This window comes from Seriola dumerili, unplaced genomic scaffold, assembly GCF_002260705.1.
Source record: "Seriola dumerili isolate Sdu_G_001 unplaced genomic scaffold, Sdu_1.0 BDQW01000478.1, whole genome shotgun sequence".
Taxonomy (NCBI): Eukaryota; Metazoa; Chordata; class Actinopteri; order Carangiformes; family Carangidae; genus Seriola; species Seriola dumerili.
This window is the reverse complement of record NW_019174733.1, coordinates 5,569,084-5,586,839: the sequence shown is the minus strand read 5'-3', so window position 1 is coordinate 5,586,839 and position 17,756 is coordinate 5,569,084. Positions and strand designations below refer to the sequence as shown.

At 43.5% G+C, this 17,756-nt stretch overlaps 1 protein-coding gene across 1 annotated transcript in view; it reads left to right on the top strand.

Annotated features, from left to right (window-relative positions):
- The window catches only part of LOC111235250 (pecanex-like protein 1), a 42,070-nt gene that overhangs the window by 16,279 nt on the left and 8,035 nt on the right, over positions 1 to 17,756 (top strand). The window contains exons 25-38 of the mRNA XM_022763650.1: positions 205 to 313; positions 437 to 566; positions 2,085 to 2,143; positions 2,380 to 2,595; positions 2,694 to 2,947; positions 4,122 to 4,355; positions 4,889 to 4,992; positions 5,922 to 6,066; positions 6,353 to 6,583; positions 7,655 to 7,812; positions 7,961 to 8,077; positions 9,368 to 9,546; positions 9,897 to 10,063; positions 10,140 to 10,214. Coding sequence (XP_022619371.1) covers positions 205 to 313; positions 437 to 566; positions 2,085 to 2,143; positions 2,380 to 2,595; positions 2,694 to 2,947; positions 4,122 to 4,355; positions 4,889 to 4,992; positions 5,922 to 6,066; positions 6,353 to 6,583; positions 7,655 to 7,812; positions 7,961 to 8,077; positions 9,368 to 9,546; positions 9,897 to 10,063; positions 10,140 to 10,214 — 2,178 coding nt within the window. The remainder of the gene's footprint in view (positions 1 to 204; positions 314 to 436; positions 567 to 2,084; positions 2,144 to 2,379; positions 2,596 to 2,693; positions 2,948 to 4,121; positions 4,356 to 4,888; positions 4,993 to 5,921; positions 6,067 to 6,352; positions 6,584 to 7,654; positions 7,813 to 7,960; positions 8,078 to 9,367; positions 9,547 to 9,896; positions 10,064 to 10,139; positions 10,215 to 17,756) is intronic.

Genomic DNA, 17,756 nt, shown 5'->3' with positions numbered 1-17,756 from the left:
CATCCAGATATAGTTTTGTCAAGCCTGAGGTTTTATTATCATTTGTAGTGATGTGGAGGAATGTAATAGGTATAACATTATTTTCCTATTGGACAAAGGTTAGTGAGTTAAACAACAGACGCTACCATCAAATGTTTCAAACGTATCGCTCTCAGTATTCTGCTGAGCTCTTCTCACAGACTGTGTGTTTGTGTTTCTCTCCAGATGCGTGAGCTGTTGCTGAAGCTCCATTTCATCCTGGTTTACATCGCTCCTTGGCAGATCGCCTGGGGCAGCGCTTTCCACGCCTTCGCTCAGCCGTTTGCAGTGCCTCGTATCCTTTCTCTAAATCCTGTGTGTGTGTGTGTGTGTGTGTGTGTGTGTGTGTGTGTGTGTGTGTGTGTGTGTGTGTGAGAAAGTGTACCTGCTTTTCTTTCCTTCACCGGTGTGCATCCAGACTCGGCTATGCTGCTGCTCCAGACGTTGCTCACCACCATCTTCTACACCCCGCTGGCCCCCTTCCTGGGCAGCGCCATATTCATTTCCTCCTATCCACGGCCCATCAAGTTCTGGGAGCGAAACTACAAGTAAGGCCCAGATAAAGTGTTTGAGTGGGTGTGGCGTGAGCTTCCCAAGCAGCCTGGAGGTGGCACTGAAAATCGTTTGCTCACATTGTGAGTTTAGATTGAAGAAATGCTGAAAGCTGCCAGTTCAAGAAAAGGTTGAATTGTCAACAAATCCTGTGGAAAGACCAATAATGATTTAATCATACGAATGAAAAAGTGTTGTTAGTCAGCCTGTTAGATCTTATTTTTCCATGCCATAGTGTTGTCCAAACACTATTAAAAACACATCAATGTGTTCCTTCATTACTATGAACATGAGCACTGTAGCTTATTTTGGGTTGGTTGAGTCCCACACTCTTGCTATAAATACTCACAATCCACAGCTAAAAATAGTCCCCAACCTGCACTATTTCCTCCTGTTTTTGTAACATTTACAGTTAACAATTTACAGTAACACTACAGTTCCCGCCTGTTTTAGGAAATTATTATTAAAAAAAATGTTTTAATTAAACTATATTTTTTATATTTTAAAATATTTTTTTACCTGTTTTTAAAAGTGTATGTCCCCAGTAGGAGCCATTGGACTTGGGTCACAGAGATGTTGAGCCTTATTCTTTTATTTTGGTGTTGCTGGGTAGATTTGAAAATTAATATTTGTCATCAAAATCAATGTTGAACACCTCAGAAGTGAAGTGACATCACTGATCACTGTATCCATGTGACACCTGTCATCACTGCCGTGTTCCTGCTGCTGTGTGTACTTTTCACATCTGTCTGTTTTTTTTTCTTTTTATTGACTCCATCTCGAATCAGTCTCATCTTTTTGAGCTGAGCTAGGCGGATTAGCAGATAGACGCTACGTCCCCTCCTCCTCTCTCTCTGTCTCACTCACACTTGCACAACGTAACCCCTCTGTTCCCTCTCACTTATTGATGTGAGAGACTGTTTGTGCTTCAGCTCGCTGAAAGCACTCCAAAAATACTCCTGCAGCTTTGTTGTGCACACTGCAGTGATTTGACACGAGGTAGCCCGTGATTATATTTAGACTGTGTTGACAGTATTTGAACTGAAACTCGTGACATTAAAACCACTGATGGCTTCATCTCTGCTGGAGTCAGATCTCGGTGCACGGACGACAGGGAGGCACGTGTTTTATTCAGGTTCTTCATCTTGAAATATTTAGTTTCAAGTGTTGCTGCAGGGTTGTTCATTTACAACCAGTGTGATGCGTCTCGTTCCTCAGAAGGCACCGAAGGAGATTCACTATAAGAGGACTTGTTCTTCATCAGTGCTTTCTTTTCTGAGAAACAACAGTGAAGCAGTCCTGAGAGGATTTTGAAGTGATATATATTATCTGTATCAGCTCCTCTCAGCTGGCTTTGGGGATTGTCATTTGAAAATAGCTGTAGACTTGAGTCAAAACTGATACTGTTGCATTTTATTCACCCTATTTTACACGAGAAATACTTGTCACCGTAGCATGAGTGGGAGCTCTATATGTTTTGTTCAGTTTTTTTGTCTGCCTCCTGTTCTATGCAGCACGAAGCGTATTGACAACTCCAACAGCAGACTGGTGTCCCAAGTGGATAAGGAGACAGGTGAGTTCTTTCTTACAATTACAATTTCCTCTGTGTCAATATTGTGAATTTAACCTTTTTTCCATATCCACATATCCTCACAAAAGATACAAATTGCCTTCTTGTAGATTAGAATCGTTATAGGAAGGAAGCAACTGAACTTCACCCACTTTTTTTTCCCCACAATCTTTTCATTTGTGTCTTGACACTCGTACGTCCATCTGACCTTTCGCTTTCGCCCTGCCCCTCTCTTGCAGGCTGTGATGATAACAACCTAAATTCCATCTTTTACGAGTACCTGACTCGCTCGCTGCAGCATTCACTTTGTGGCGACCTCATGCTGGGCCGATGGGGCAACTACAGCGCCGGAGACTGTTTCATTCTGGCTTCTGACTACCTCAACGCCCTGGTCCATCTGATCGAGATCGGCAACGGGCTGGTCACTTTCCAGCTGAGGGGTCTGGAGTTCAGAGGTACAGTCTGACCATCCCATGACCTCCTCCATAGTCAGAATGGACGGTTAAATAACTCGGTGTCTCACTGCTACACCTCCATCTCTCTCCATCTCCAGGTACATACTGCCAGCAGCGAGAGGTGGAGGCCATCACAGAGGGTGTGGAGGAGGACGACGCGTGCTGCTGCTGCGAGCCGGGCCACTTGCCTCACATGCTGTCATGCAACGCCGCTTTCAACCTGCGCTGGCTGGCCTGGGAGGTGATGGCCACCAAGTACCTGCTGGAGGGTTACAGCATCAGTGAGAACAACGCCGCCACCATGCTGCAGGTGTACGACCTCCGAAAGCTGCTCATCACCTACTACCTGAAGGTGCGGTTTCACTCCAAACTGAAACACGCAGGAGAGGAGAGGATGTGTTTATACTGAGGCAGTGTGTTGCAGAACTAGAGGGTTTTCAGATGATTGTATGAGTGCTGGGAATGTGAAACAGAACAGATACCAACATATTCCTACTATGGCTGGGCAACATATCAATATTTAGAATTTGCCTTTTTTTTGAAAATATACTCTATATCTCAGACTTCATGAAATTCATTTTGTTGAAATTAACACTAAAAATCTTGTTTTTGTCTTTATCTTTTAAGTCATCTTTTTCTTTCATTTTGTTAAGCACTAAAAATGAAATGCTTCCATTCATCATGCTGTGCAATGTAAGAAAAAAAAAAATCTAATTTGCTCTTAAAAGATACTGATTATTTATCCATACTGCTGAGCCGTACTACGTTCAACAAGCTGGATACCTGACAAACACGCTGATGTTAATACAGTGAAACAACAATTAGCTACACCAGGGAAGAAGTAAAAAAAAAAAAATCACCACTTTCTTCAGCCTAGATTAAAAAAGATTGGGCTAGAGCTTCCAGAAATATTTTGGATGATTTGAAGGTGGAAAGATGCACCATCATAGCATTCACAGCAGCTGCTAGCATAGCTGTAGACCCTTAGTATTTTATAATAATAAACTTTATGTAGCATGTTAATTAACAAATGGGAATTAAAAAACATCTCCTGTGCTGTAGATGCCAGGATGTGTTTTCAAACTAAACAGCAGCAAGAGATCACTCAGTCCAGAGTAGATTCTTCTGGTTTGAAGCATCTGAGAACGCACGCCCACATGTACTATATTTGATCTGCTGTTGACGGCGTCACAGCTCAGATTTGATTATTTTGACATCAGGAGTCACTGGTATTGAAGGGAACCTAGTGCGGCGTTAATAATGCATCAGCTTTTGACATTCAATCAGCCTGTCTCCAGCGGCGGACAGAAAATTGAATATTCCTTTTGTTTAAACAGGTTGTTAAAGATTAGCCTGTCTAATAATTACAAATGGCAGCTTGCCAATAGTTGATTCCAGATGTGGTCAACACACAACACTTCCTTCTCTTTTGCTTTCCTTTTGATTAGCATTTTACTCTCGTCTTATCTTGTCTGAGTTTAAAAAAAAAAGAAAAAGAAATCTTGTCTGAACCCCCCCCCTCTCAGAGTATCATCTACTACCTGGTCCACTCGCCCAAACTGTCCACCTGGCTGAAGGACGCCGCCATCCAGGAGGCACTGCAGTCCTACACCAAGTGGCACCACATTGAGCGCGACCCTCAGGTGTTTAGTGTGAAGATCGATGAAGACTACGTGCACTGCCTGCAGGGGGTGACGCGAGCCAGCTTCTGCAATGTCTACCTGGAGTGGATCCAGTACTGCGCTGGGAAGATGGAGACGGTACAGCACTTAAAGATTATTCTATTGGACTTCATTTTGGGTTAGAGTAGCTGAGTGATTTTCTACTGCTGTTTCTCATGGCTGCAACTGTGAAGTATTTTCATTGATTCATCTTTTTTTTTTTTCTTGCTTTGTCATTTCATCTTTAAAATGTCAGAAAATAGTGAACAATTTGTCTTACCAACAACACCAACCTGTAATAAATACTCAGGCAAAGAAAATAAGCAAATATTCACATTTGAGAAGCTAGAACTGGGGGATTTCTGACTGACTGAATTAGTTAAATGTTTAATTAGTCATAGAAATTCAGCTCTGCTATTATATTTAATTCAGAAATGTCAGATGAGTAAAAGGGAAAAAGCAAAGGCTGCAAATTGTTCTTGGGGGGAAAACGGTTGTGTGACAAAGCAACATTTTATAACCACAAATGCATCATGAGAGAAGGCAGAAATTTTTTTTTTTTTTTTAATCTTTGGCCCGTACACCACCAGTATCTCCATGTTTGTCTTGTGTCTCTTTGTATTTGTGTCCAGCCTGTGGAGAGCGATGAAGACTCTCCTCTGGTTACTCTGTCCTACGCTCTCTCTGTCCTGGGGAGGAGATCCCTCGGCACGGCGTCACACAACATGTCCAACAGGTAAACCTTAGTAAAAGGACCTGTAATCACTCTCTGAACCGAGGTGTGTGGGAGGGTCGTGGGGATTCTTACAACAGGATTTTACTCGCGTGTTGTACTCTCAGTATGAGCTAATGAATTCTGGTAAGAGCCACAAGGTCCCACTGTGCAAGTATAGTCACTAAAAATATGTGTCCCACTTTGAGTTAAACTTATTAATGAGTAATTCATTGAGGACAGACAAAAGGTAGGCGGCAGGTGAGATAACTGGATGGTTCCTATTGCTGTATGCTCTATGTAACATTTGCTGAACAGAGACCACGAGTGACATTTACAGGTGAATGGTAAATTTCTTGTATTTTCAGCAACTTTTTGTTTCGTGCCTTGTATGTTTTTATGGAGCAAATTCAATACAAGACAGGTTCTTTTTCAGGAGACAAACTCAACCTCGACTTTAAGCTTGATATTGTTCAAATTTGTGATTTGGGGCTTCATAAAAAAATTGTTTTTTGGATTAATTGATTAATCAAATACAAATATAACTTTGAAAATGTAATTATTAATGTAAAACTACATTAATATTAAACGTAGCATTGAGTGTTCTTCTGCATTCTGAAATTTTGTATTTCATGTTATTTATCAAATACAAGAAATGACAGTTGTAGAATTTGACTGGATGTAAAGGTGCTGAAAGGTTATGTATTAGATGTAAAATCAGAACTAAGTTCAGATGAAATACAGTATTGGTAGATATTCACCTGCAGTTAGACATGTGCACCAGAAGGGGGCGCCAGCATCTAAATCTTCAAACATCCACATCAGTCAGACAGATAACTGTCACTGCACACTGCACTCAAATGACTTTTTGTCTAAAAATATTTCATAGTTTCATAACCTGTCTCTCTCTCTCTCCCTCTTCATCCCTCCATCGCTTTCCTCCCACCACGAAGTCTGGAATCATTTCTGTACGGTTTCAACACCCTGTTTAAAGGCGACTTCCGCATCGCCACAAAAGACGAGTGGGTTTTCGCTGATCTGGACCTCCTGCAGAAAGTGGTGGCTCCTGCTGTCAGAATGAGCCTCAAACTGCACCAGGTAAAGAATACGGTGCTTGTAAATGGCTGCTGCTGTATCTTTATGGTGTAATTCAGGGACTGTAAACCTGCCTCCTGTCTACGTCTGTTTATTGTGTTGATTTTTCCTCTCTTGCAGTTCAATGCAGAGAAGGTTTTGACTAATTCTACTCTGAAATGCGTATGCAGTACATATGCATTTCTGATAACACCTTTAGGGTGGTCATTTCTCCTCCCTGGAGTAGACATCTTCCTAAAATCTGCTTACATCCCCCCAGTGCTCCATCATGCCTTTCCTGCCCTTTCAGGATCACTTCACCTGTCTGGAGGAGACCGAGGAGGCGTCCATCTTGTACGAAGCCATCACAAACTACCGCAGCAGCCTGGTCATCTGCCACGAGAGTGACCCTGCGTGGCGTAAGGCGGTGCTATCGAGCCGCGACACGCTGCTCACGCTGAGACACATGATCGATGACGGCACGGACGAGTATAAGATCATCATGTTATACAAACGCCACCTCAGCTTCAAGGTTATAAAGGTAAAAGGTTGTCCGTGGTTCAATTTGCAGGCACAGTCAGGAAATGTAGGTACAGACAGTGAATGAATGTAAAAAATATATATATACCAACTTATATATATACACACCAACTTGGACAACTTGGCTGTGAAGTTCATCCTTGAGGTGCGTCACCAAACAACCACCACAGTCACGTTTCTGTCCGTATGGCAGCGCTCAGACGTGAACATCATCACCAAGTCAAAGCTGAACAGAAAAGGGAAAAGTATGACCACAAGTGCTCACCTGAGACCCAGTTCAGGTGCTTTCTGATGCCAAGTGTCGACTGCAGCTGAATATATCTGAATACAAAATAGTAGGTTTGAACAGCGGCTGAGCTGCAGGACAAGAACTGAACGAATGTAGTAGTAACTTTATTTCAGACACAGAGGTCCTTATCAGCCTAAAAGTAAAATAAATAAAACATCCTGCAGGACAATGACACAAAAAATAAAATTGTCGCAGTTTATGAATCTAGTCACAAACATATGACTCGCACTTGTCCATCTTGGAAGCTTGAGCAAGACTCTGAATGCATCATTATATATGGCACCAGAAGCTTTTTTCATTTTTGCTTTACTTTAACTGCTCCACATGGGCATCAGATCATCCCTGATGATGTGACCCAAGTGCCTTACTTCGTTCACTACAATTAGCACTTAAAGTTTCAATCGTTCATCATTATGAGATGATGTTAAAGGAGGAGTTTGACATTTTAGGAAATATGTTTATTTGCCTTATTACCAAGAATTAGATGAGCTGATCAGGCAGACAGGCTGCCTCTTCCCCCATGTTTCCGGTCGTGAGCAGATGACAATGGTTCTGTCTCGTTCCGGGATATACAGTATATTATCTTTCTTCTATTTCAGTAGCTTTCATACAATTGGGATTTTCCTGGTATCATAAGCAGTGGCAGAGACCAGCCAATACCATTGCAATTATGTTTTATGACAATGCAGGATAATAAAACATAAATTTAAAAAGTAATTTCACCATCATGTTCTCTGGGTCTTTCGTCTATAAGCTCCTGTATTATCGCATCTCTCTCTGCAGATCAATAAGGAGTGTGTGCGAGGTCTGTGGGCGGGCCAGCAGCAAGAGCTGGTGTTTCTCCGGAACCGAAACCCGGAACGCGGCAGCATCCAGAACTCAAAGCAAGCGCTGAGGAACATGGTCAACTCGTCCTGCGACCAGCCGCTGGGATACCCCATGTATGTGTCATTCACAGCTACGCACAGAGCTTAGGGATGAAAGTTTGCGTTGATGGAAATATGCGTGGTTTTAAAAATCTCAAACTACATTGATTGAGGTGTTTAACGCGTGTCTGATAGTACGACATTTATTTCATAATATTTCCAGGTATGTGTCACCACTGACAACATCGTACGCGGGAACACACCGTACGCTCCGCAGCATTGGAGGAGGGGCTTTAAGTCTGGACTCCATTCGTTCCTGGCTCTGCACTAAATGGTTACGGTCAGTTCATTATTTCCTATCTCAGTCAATAGTGCAGTCTGTCTTTCTCTCCTTGCCTCCTCACACTCAACCTGCCTTCTTTTTGACTGAGCTCTTCAATTAACACTTCACATGATAGACGTGCTGTAGAAAAACAAAGCCTCCCTCATCATTTTTCTTTTTTATTTAGTTCAGTGTCAGTTAAAAAAGACAGCGCTGTAACTGAAAGGTCATGGGTTCAGTTCCCGGAACAACCATCAGTCTCAGAGTCTTAGAATAAGACCCTCGGGGTAAGAGGGTAAGAGAAGGCATGGTTTGATTTATTTGGCTGTACACTTAAAGTAAAAACTGGGATGCTTCTTACAATCAACTAACTGACTGTCAGCTGAGGAGTATTGCTCAGATGTCCTCAGTCTTGAGCAGCTAAAATATGGTTTTATAGGTCATTCTCATGAAAGCAGGAAAAAGTATCAAGCTGATAAAAGAATCTTTTTCTGTGTTTTCTTTTGCGGGTATTTGGTGTAAATCACTCTGGATAATGTGCACACCGCAGCGTGATGCTCCGGCTGCTGCTGAGTGAGTGCTTCTCTGGATTTACAGATATTGACATAGTGGAAGTCAGGCCTGGGGGGGGGGGGACTTGCCCGCCAACTTAATGTAGTTTTAAATACATGTAGAGGGACAGTGGGAGTGCAGAGTGGGAGGGCAGCCAAACGCTTTGACTTTCTGCTGTAGCTGCAATGTTGCTTCTCACTTCCCTCCTTCTCTCTCGTCCTCCGGCTCTACATCCATCTCTCCCTTTATCTTCTTTCCTTTCTCAATCCCTCTTTCAGACATTACCTTCAGCATGATTATCGTATAGGCCCTGCATTAACCTCTGCGGGTCAGCTAATGGTATATGTATATGAATGTGTGTGTGTGGCTCTCTCTTAAGCTTCTTAGTAGCTGAGTTTTCCTTTCAGATTAGATTGTTAATCCTGTTTCATCGGCCTTCAGATAAAGGTGTTGTCTTAATTTCACTAAGTAGCCGAGGAGCCAAGGAGACGAGCCGCGCCTCCTCAGCCAGAGCGCATTTAACTAATTTAAGAGGAAGACTGCACTAGTGTGTGTCACATATGCTAGCACAGTTACATAACATCCCTTTCTGTCTGAGTGTAGGTTTGTGTGTGTGTGTGTGGTTAACCAGCTGGAATAGTCAAGGCTTGCTAAATTTTTGATGGCCCTTTGCCAGTTTGTGTCCTTTGCACTGATGTGGACATGAATAAGTAAATCATTGTTGTTTTTGTGTGTGTGTGTGTGTGTGTTCTGTAGGGTGCGTAAGGACAACCTGACCAGCTGTAACAGCGGCGTGAACATGGAGGATGTGGACTGCGGTGCCGGTGGTTCGTCCTCGCTGAGTCACAACCGCCCGTCCTCCGTCACTTCCAACAGCTTGAGCCTCTACCAGCAAAGAGCCAGGACCACACACAGCCACAGACACCACAACGCAGGTACACACCTACACACCTACACACCAACACACACACACACACACACACACACACAGGTCTCATTATCCTTGTGGAAAGTTTCTATTCACTGCATTGGTTCCCTTATTGTGACCTTAACAGGGTCCTACCTGAAATTGTGCCAAATGAAACATCTTCAAACTCCGATTCGAGAGACTGAAATCAGAGAAATTCTGTTGCACTATTTGTGTTTGATAAAGGCCTGAAACATTTAGCAGTTGCCAATTATTTTTCTGTGGCTCCACTAATCGATTCATCAATTAATTGTTTCAGCTACAATTGAATCATTAAAGGGTGTGTATTTCTGTGTGTGTGTGTTTATGTGTCTGCAGCTAGGAGAGAGTACCGCAGTCGGTCAGTGCAGCCTCAGAGTCAGCGCCCCCCCGTCAGCAGCCAATCGGGGCCCATCCTGGACTCAGGCTCCACCCATGGGCTCGTCCAGCGTCTGTCCAACAGTCAACTGTCCTTCAACACGTCCATAGCCTCTATATTCTCCCAGGTAAACACACACAGTTAAGTTTAGCGTGCGTTTGCTAAGGGAATGAAGTGACGAGAGGATCGTTCTCTCTCCTCAGGTCCCTCGTCTCTCAGGAGCAGGAGGGATCAGCTCGCAGCTCCAGGCAGCGCAGCATCAGCAGCGCTCCAGCCAGGTAAGAGCGTGTTATACTTCTATACGTACAGACTGTGTTGGCTAACACACTACAACACGTGGTTAACAGACAGAGCTTTCAAAACTGACAACTTTTAAAATGAAAGAAAAAGGGAACCAGGCTTTGGTGTTTTTTTAAAAATCAATTCATGATAAAGAAAAACTAGTCCCACCACCACTTCAGTTTGATTATACTGCCCTTTCTGGATCCACAAAAAAAATAAAAATAAAAGTTGTACATGATCTCAGACTGAAATCAAATGTATAGACTTCAGGAAGTATTTGCAAATGGTAATATTCTTATAAAATGAAAAGACTGTATGCAGCATACTCAAATTAAAGTAGATTTAGAGAAACCCAGCCTCTGACTATTTTTATCTTAAAGCCCCTAATATTTCCAATCAGGAAAGACTCATTTGCTTAACAAATAAACTTTTATTGCCATGTGCAAAATGAGACAGGAAAAGGGAGAGATGTGAGAGTCTTTGGCGGTTAAACCACAACGTGATGTCATATGTGATTAGGGGGTGAGGCTGTGCAAAGTACAGGAAACCCCCTGGGGTCTAGACACTGGCGGTGATTTTGAAGACAGGAAGAGGAGAAGCCGGAGACCTGGATGCGATGAGAGTGATGATGAGCTTGACCTGACTGGATATGAAGACTGGAGGTGAAGGAGGGTCACAGCAACTGCACTGAAATGACAGCTGACAACAGGAGAGAGGAGAACAGATTTTAAAGTATGACAGGGACAACTTGATTTGGCTGGTTGAGATCGTGGCACGAGCCGATTGGCTACCGAGCACCTGAAATCAGCTGATTACAAGTAAGGTGAGAGGAGAATAGAGATGGACTTAAACTGTGGCAGGCAAAGTCAATTTAGTATTAATTTAAATAATAAGTAACTACATTAATGGGGAAAACAAGTCAAATATTGTCTTGACATTTGCAAAGGCATGAGCAATCGGAGATAGTTCTAATGGATCGTCGATCACAGATACCATCGTACATCTGCACAACCCTAGTGTGAATACACCCAAGAGGCATTGAGGACAAATTTGAGATCTGATCACTCAGACCACATCCGGTGGTGGTCTGGGCCACATTCAAGGGCCACCTACTCTACCGACATCCTCTGACAGTCTGATTAGTCCCGCCACACTTTCATAGGCCCTGTTCAGACCTGTATTAACATCCGTCCCGGGTGATCCGATCACTGAGTGGACAGCTCTCAGTTCGTCAGTTCACACCTGGCTTTAAAATGCATCTCCACATGCGTCTCGATTGACCACTTGTGATCGGATCTCATTTCTTGGCTTTATATGCAAATAAACAGGTATGCCTTGTTTTTAGCCAAATTGACAGACCGGTCCGTTGTTAATGTTCTTGTGTGCCAAGCTGCAACCTCCGAGGCCGGCTCCAAAAAGCGAGTCAATCCCCACAGACTCCCATGTTAAAATGCCTCAACTTTACAGCAGAAATAAACATGTTTGCAGCCTGGTACAAAAGAGTTTGGGTCTCTATAGCTAATTTCCTCCTTCATGACAACTGTGTGGGGGGGTGAATTTTTATATAACTAACTTTTTTAAAATTTGTATTGAAGCTTAAATTTCTGTATAATTGAGGGGCTCAGTTCAATGCGCCCCTCCTCTTTGCCCATTTTTGGATTAGCCCAGTACTGGCAAGATGGCAACGACAGAACAGCCCACTCTGAGCTTCAAAACCGCTCCTCAGAAACGTATGGGTGACGTCACAGAGGCTACGTCTCTCTTTATTTAGAGTCTATGGTGTGTGTGTGAGCAGGGAAGTGAGATTCGATCACAAGTGGTCAATCAAGACGCATGTGGAGAAGCATTTTTAGTCAGGTGTGAACTGACGTACTGAGAACTGTCCACTTGTGATCGGATCACTGAAGACCCAGGTTAATACTGGTGCTGAACAATTAAGCTCATTTTCATCGCCATATGAACATGTGCAATAAATACATTGCAAAAGACTGACTGAAATGCAGTGAATTAGAAAAAAATAATTTAATTTACACACACACACACACCATGTGCCTGAGCCAGATGAACCAGAAAAACTCAGGCGGCAGTGTAGACCTGTTTGCAGTGAACTTTTTACTGGAACTACAGTCTTAGCTCTGAGTGTCATCACAACCTTTGCAAGTAAATAAGCAATAAGTGGCTGACTTCAGTGAGTAGCTACTTGATGCAAATAAAAACATGATGTCAATGTGAAAGAACTCCAAATTCTGATAGGGTTCATTTGACAATTTATAAATATAAAATAAATACTTAATGTGTACTTCATTTCAAATATTGGATATATTATGTTTACTTAGGGTGAAGCCTCTGCTTGAAAACGATTGATATGGGAGTAGCTTTGATGGCAGGATGGTTAACACAGAGTTAACCCGACAATAACTGATTAGCAGATTTTGAGCTTTCAAAGTTGTGCTCAGTAGTTACTCCCCAAAATGAACATGTGATTGCAGCGTGAGCAATGATGCCTACCTAGGGAGGCCTGGGACATGAGGCCTGGGACCTCTGAGCAGCTTCCACAACATGAGTGTGATCGGGCTTGAGGCTGGCTGCAGCATGGAGCCCGGGTGCGGCCGTGGTCACAGAAGATGAGGCGGAGATGTGGCGATCCCCGCGGATTGCGTGAAGTCGGGCCGGGAACAGGTGAGGTGATTGAAGTGTAGTCTGCAAGAGTGGCCTGCTCCGAGTGACGGAGCACAGCTATCGACTCAACGGCAACTCGTGTGGCTGAGAAAGAGGCGAGAGGCTGGAGCGACGGTCGGCCCAGAGTTGAGACGCAGGAGTCCGCTCATCTGTTGGAGTTGCTGCATAGACCAAGAGGACTGCTCCTAGCCCGCCGACCGCCGCCTGAGGAAAGTGGAAAATCTCCTGCAGCAGGACGTGCTGAGATTCAAAACGACGATAATCGGCGCAAGACATCGGCTTCACGATAATGCAAACGCGACGCGGGGTGAACTTGTTGACTTGATAAGATGTGTGTGGTGCCGTGTTGTCTGTGTTATGGTGAGCATAGAGGGACAAACACTTGACCAAAAGACAGCTGAAAAAGTGCGGATTGAAATGGACGGAACTGTGGAACTGCGGTTGTCAGCCCGGGTGGATATTAAAAATTGCCAGAGAACAAAACATTATATAAAGTCGTCACCGGTAAGCTACCGCACTTTGCAGGCTACGACCCAGCTGGTTCATAAACCGTAATCCTGTGAACAAGCACAAACCATCTGTGCGACATCTTTACATATACAACAACACTTGAGCCCACCCTAGCTAACCACTAACATGCTGTTAAGAAAAGAGCCAGGAACCAACACAACTACGCACAAAAGACCGATATGCAAATATGTTTGAACAACTCCATTGACTATAATCGGGAGAGTGGTACACAGTAAATGGTGTCAATCTTACCATAATAAAAATCACCCACTAATTCGGTCCGGAAACATTGAATATCTGCCAAAAGAAAAGAGTCTGAATACATGATTATGGAGCAAATAGAAATAAAGATGTTCATTTAGCACAAAAGGAACACGATTACTTTGAGGGTGTCGATCTTCATTTGAGCAACAAATTGACAGACAAACACCTACACCACAAAAGCCACACTTTGCAGCTCATCTAATCTGCAGGCTTGGCTCACACTCTCACAGAACTACACTATTATTCTATTCATCCCGCACACCCATCGTCGAGGCGCTCAATGCAGCATCTTTTGCTCAAGCACGACACAAGGATTCATATGATTCGTTGTGGAAGTTCCTAAATAGAACAAAGTTGGCATTATTGAGTATGCCCATGTACTATGTGATCCTCATACCAAGGAGAGTCCTAACAGCCGGGATTGTGCAATACTAGTAGCAAGAATGATAAAACATCTTCAGGACACGTGCCGAGCATATTACACGTGAAAGAGAACTGAATCAAGAAAAAGAAAAATTACATTGGCGAGGCTATGCTGTGTTGATAGAGAAGTGCTTCTGAAAGCATGTTAGAGAAGCAGTGTTTGCCACCAATTGTATAATTGATCTACGTGTCTGTCGCTCAAACTTAAATATGCGGATTCCACCATTCTTAATTAGTCTAGTTTCAAGCGATTACAAACATTCGGAGAGTGATTATATTAAAAGAGTGATGTTTCTTAATTTCACCTGAGATGGTATGCTTAGTGTGTATTACGCTGGTACATGCATGCTAGGCAGAGAGTATCCATTTAGCAAAATATGTGCGTTGAGCCTCGGTCAGTGCACTCAGAGTACAGTCGCCCCTCCTCGTCAGGCAGCCAATCGACGGCCGCATCCTGACTCAGAGGCTTCCACACATGTTAGGACTCCGTCCAGCGAATTCTGGACTCTTCAAACAGTCACACTGTCTCTTCAAACATACGTCACATAGCTCCTATAGCTCCTTGCAGTGCGTAGTAACACACACACAGTTTAAGTTTAGCGTGCGTCTTGCTAAGGGAATGACAGTGACGAGAAGGCAATCGTTCTCCCTCTCCCCAGGTCCTCGTCTCTACAGGACAGGAGGAATGCAGGCCTTCGAGCTCCAGGCCAGCGCAGAGGGAGCATCCACTAGCTGAGCTCTGTCAGCCTCAAGGTAAAGCGTGTTATACTTCTATACGTACAACTTGTTTGGTCACACACTACAAACACGTGGGTTAACAGACAGAGCTTCAAAACTGACAACTTTTTAAAAATGAAAGAAAAAGGGAACCAGGCATTTGTGTTTTTTTAAAAATCAATTCATGATAAAGAAAAACTAGTCCCCACACCACTTCAGTTTGATTATACTGCCCTTTCTGGATCCACAAAAAAAATAAAAATAAAAGTTGTACATGATCTCAGACTGAAATCAAATGTAGTAGACTTCAGGAAGTATTTGCAAATGGTAATATTCTTAATAAAATGAAAAGACTGTATGAGCATACTCAAATTAAAGTAGATTTAGAGAAACCCAGCCTCTGACTATTTTATCTTAAAGCCCCTAATATTTCCAATCAGGAAAGACTCATTTGCTTAACAAATAAACTTTTATTGCCATGTGCAAATGAGACAGGAAAAGGGAGAGATGTGAGAGTCTTTGGCGGTTAAACCACAACGTGATGTCATATGTGATTAGGGTGGTGAGGCTGTGCAAAGTACAGGAAACCCCCTGGGTCTAGACACTGCGGTGAATGTTTGAAGACAGGAAGAGGAGAAAGCCGGAGACCTGGATGCGATGAGAGTGATGATGAGCTTGACCTGACTGGATAATGAAGACTGGAGGTGAAGGAGTGGTCACAGCAACTGCACTGAAATGACAGCTGTGACAACAGGAGAGAGGAGAAAAGATTTAAAGTATGACAGGGACAACTTGATTGGCTGGTGAGATCGTGGCACGAGCCGATTGGCTACCGAGCCCTGAAAATCAGCTGATTACAAGTAAGGTGAGAGGAGAATAGAGATGGACTTAAACTGTGGCAGGCAAAGTCAATTTAGTATTAATTTAAATAATAAGTAACTACATTAATGGGGAAAACAAGTCAAATATTGTCTGACATTTGCAAAGGCATGAGCAATCGGAGATAGTTCTAATGGATCGTCGATCACAAGATACCATCGTACATTCTGCAACAACCTAGTGTGAATACACCCAAGAGGCATTGAGGACAAATTTGAGATTCTGATCACTCAGACCACATCCGGTAGGTGGTCTGGGCCACATTCAAGGGCCACCTACTCATGACCGAAATCCTCTGAACAGTCCGATTAGTCCCGCCACACTTTCATAGGCCTGTTCAGACCTGTATTAACATCCGTCCCGGGTGATACCGATCACGGAGTGGACAGCTCTCAGTTCGTCAGTTCACACCTGCTTTAAAATGCATCTCCACATGGTCTCGATTGACCACTTTGTGATCGGATCTCATTTCTTGGCTTTATATGCAAATAAACAGGTATGCCTTGTTTTTAGCGCAAATTGACAGACCGGTCCGTTGTTAATGTTCTTGTGTGCCAAGCTGCAACCTCCGAGGCCGGCTCCAAAAGCGAGTCAATCCCCACAGACTCCCATGTTAAATGCCTCACTTTAAGGCAGAAATAAACATGTTTGCAGCCTGGTACAAAAAGAGTTTGGGTTCTCATAGCTAATTTCCTCCTTCAGACAACTGGTGGGGGGGGAATTTTTATATAACTAACTTTTTTAAAATTTGTATTGAAGCTTAAATTTCTGTATAATTGAGAGGGCTCAGTTTCAATGCGCCCCTCCTCTTTGCCCATTTTTTGGATTAGCCCAGTACTGGCAAGATGGCAACGACAGAACAGCCCACTCTGAGCTTCACAACCGCTCCTCAGAAAACGTATGGGTGACGTCACAGAGGCTACGTCTCTCTTTATTTAGAGTCTATGGTGTGTGTGTGAGCAGGGAAGTGAGATTCGATCACAAGTGGTCAATCAAGACGCATGTGGAGAAGCATTTTTTAGTCAGGTGTGAACTGACGTACTGAGAAACTGTCACTTGTGATCGGATCACTGAAGACCCAGGTTAATACTGGTGCTGAACAATTAAGCCATTTTCATCGCCATATGAAATGTGCAAAAATACAATTGCAAAGACTGACTGAAATGCAGTGAATTAAGAAAAAATAATTTAATTTACACACACACACACACACACACACCATGTGCCTGAGCCAGATGAACCAGAAAAACTCAGGCGGCAGTGTAGACCTGTTTGCAGTGAACTTTTTACTGGAACTAACAGTCTTAGCTCTGAGTGTCATCACAACCTTTGCAAGTAATAAGCAATAAGTGGCTGACTTCAGTGAGTAGCTACTTGATGCAAATAAAAACATGATGTCAATGTGAAAGAACTCCCAAATTCTGATAGGGTTCATTTGACAATTTATAAATATAAAATAAATACTTAATGTGTACTTCATTTCAAATATTGGAATATTTAGTTTACTTAGGGTGAAGCCTCTGCTGAAAACGATTGATATGGAGTAGCTTTGATGGCAGGATGGTTAACACAGAGTTAACCCGACAATAACTGATTAGCAGATTTTGAGCTTTCAAAGTTGTGCTCAGTAGTTACTCCCCAAAATGAACATGTGATTGCAGCGTGAGCAATGATGCCTACCTAGGGAGGCCTGGGACATGGGCCTGGGACCTCTGAGCAGCTTCCACAACATGAGTGTGATCGGGCTTGAGGCTGGCTGCAGCATGGAGCCCGGGTGCGGCCGTGGTCACAGAAGATGAGGCGGAGAGTGTGGCGATCCCCGCGGATTGCGTGAAGTCGGGCCGGGAACAGGTGAGGTGATTGAAGTGTAGTCTGCAAGAGTGGCCTGCCTCCGAGTGACGGAGCACAGCTATCGACTCAACGGCAACTCCGTGTGGCTGAGAAAGAGGCGAGAGCTGGAGCGACGGTCGGCCAGAGTTGAGACGCAGGAGTCCGCTGCATCTGTTGGAGTTGCTGCATAGACCCAAGAAGGACTGTCCTAGCCCGCCGACCGCCGCCTTGCAGAA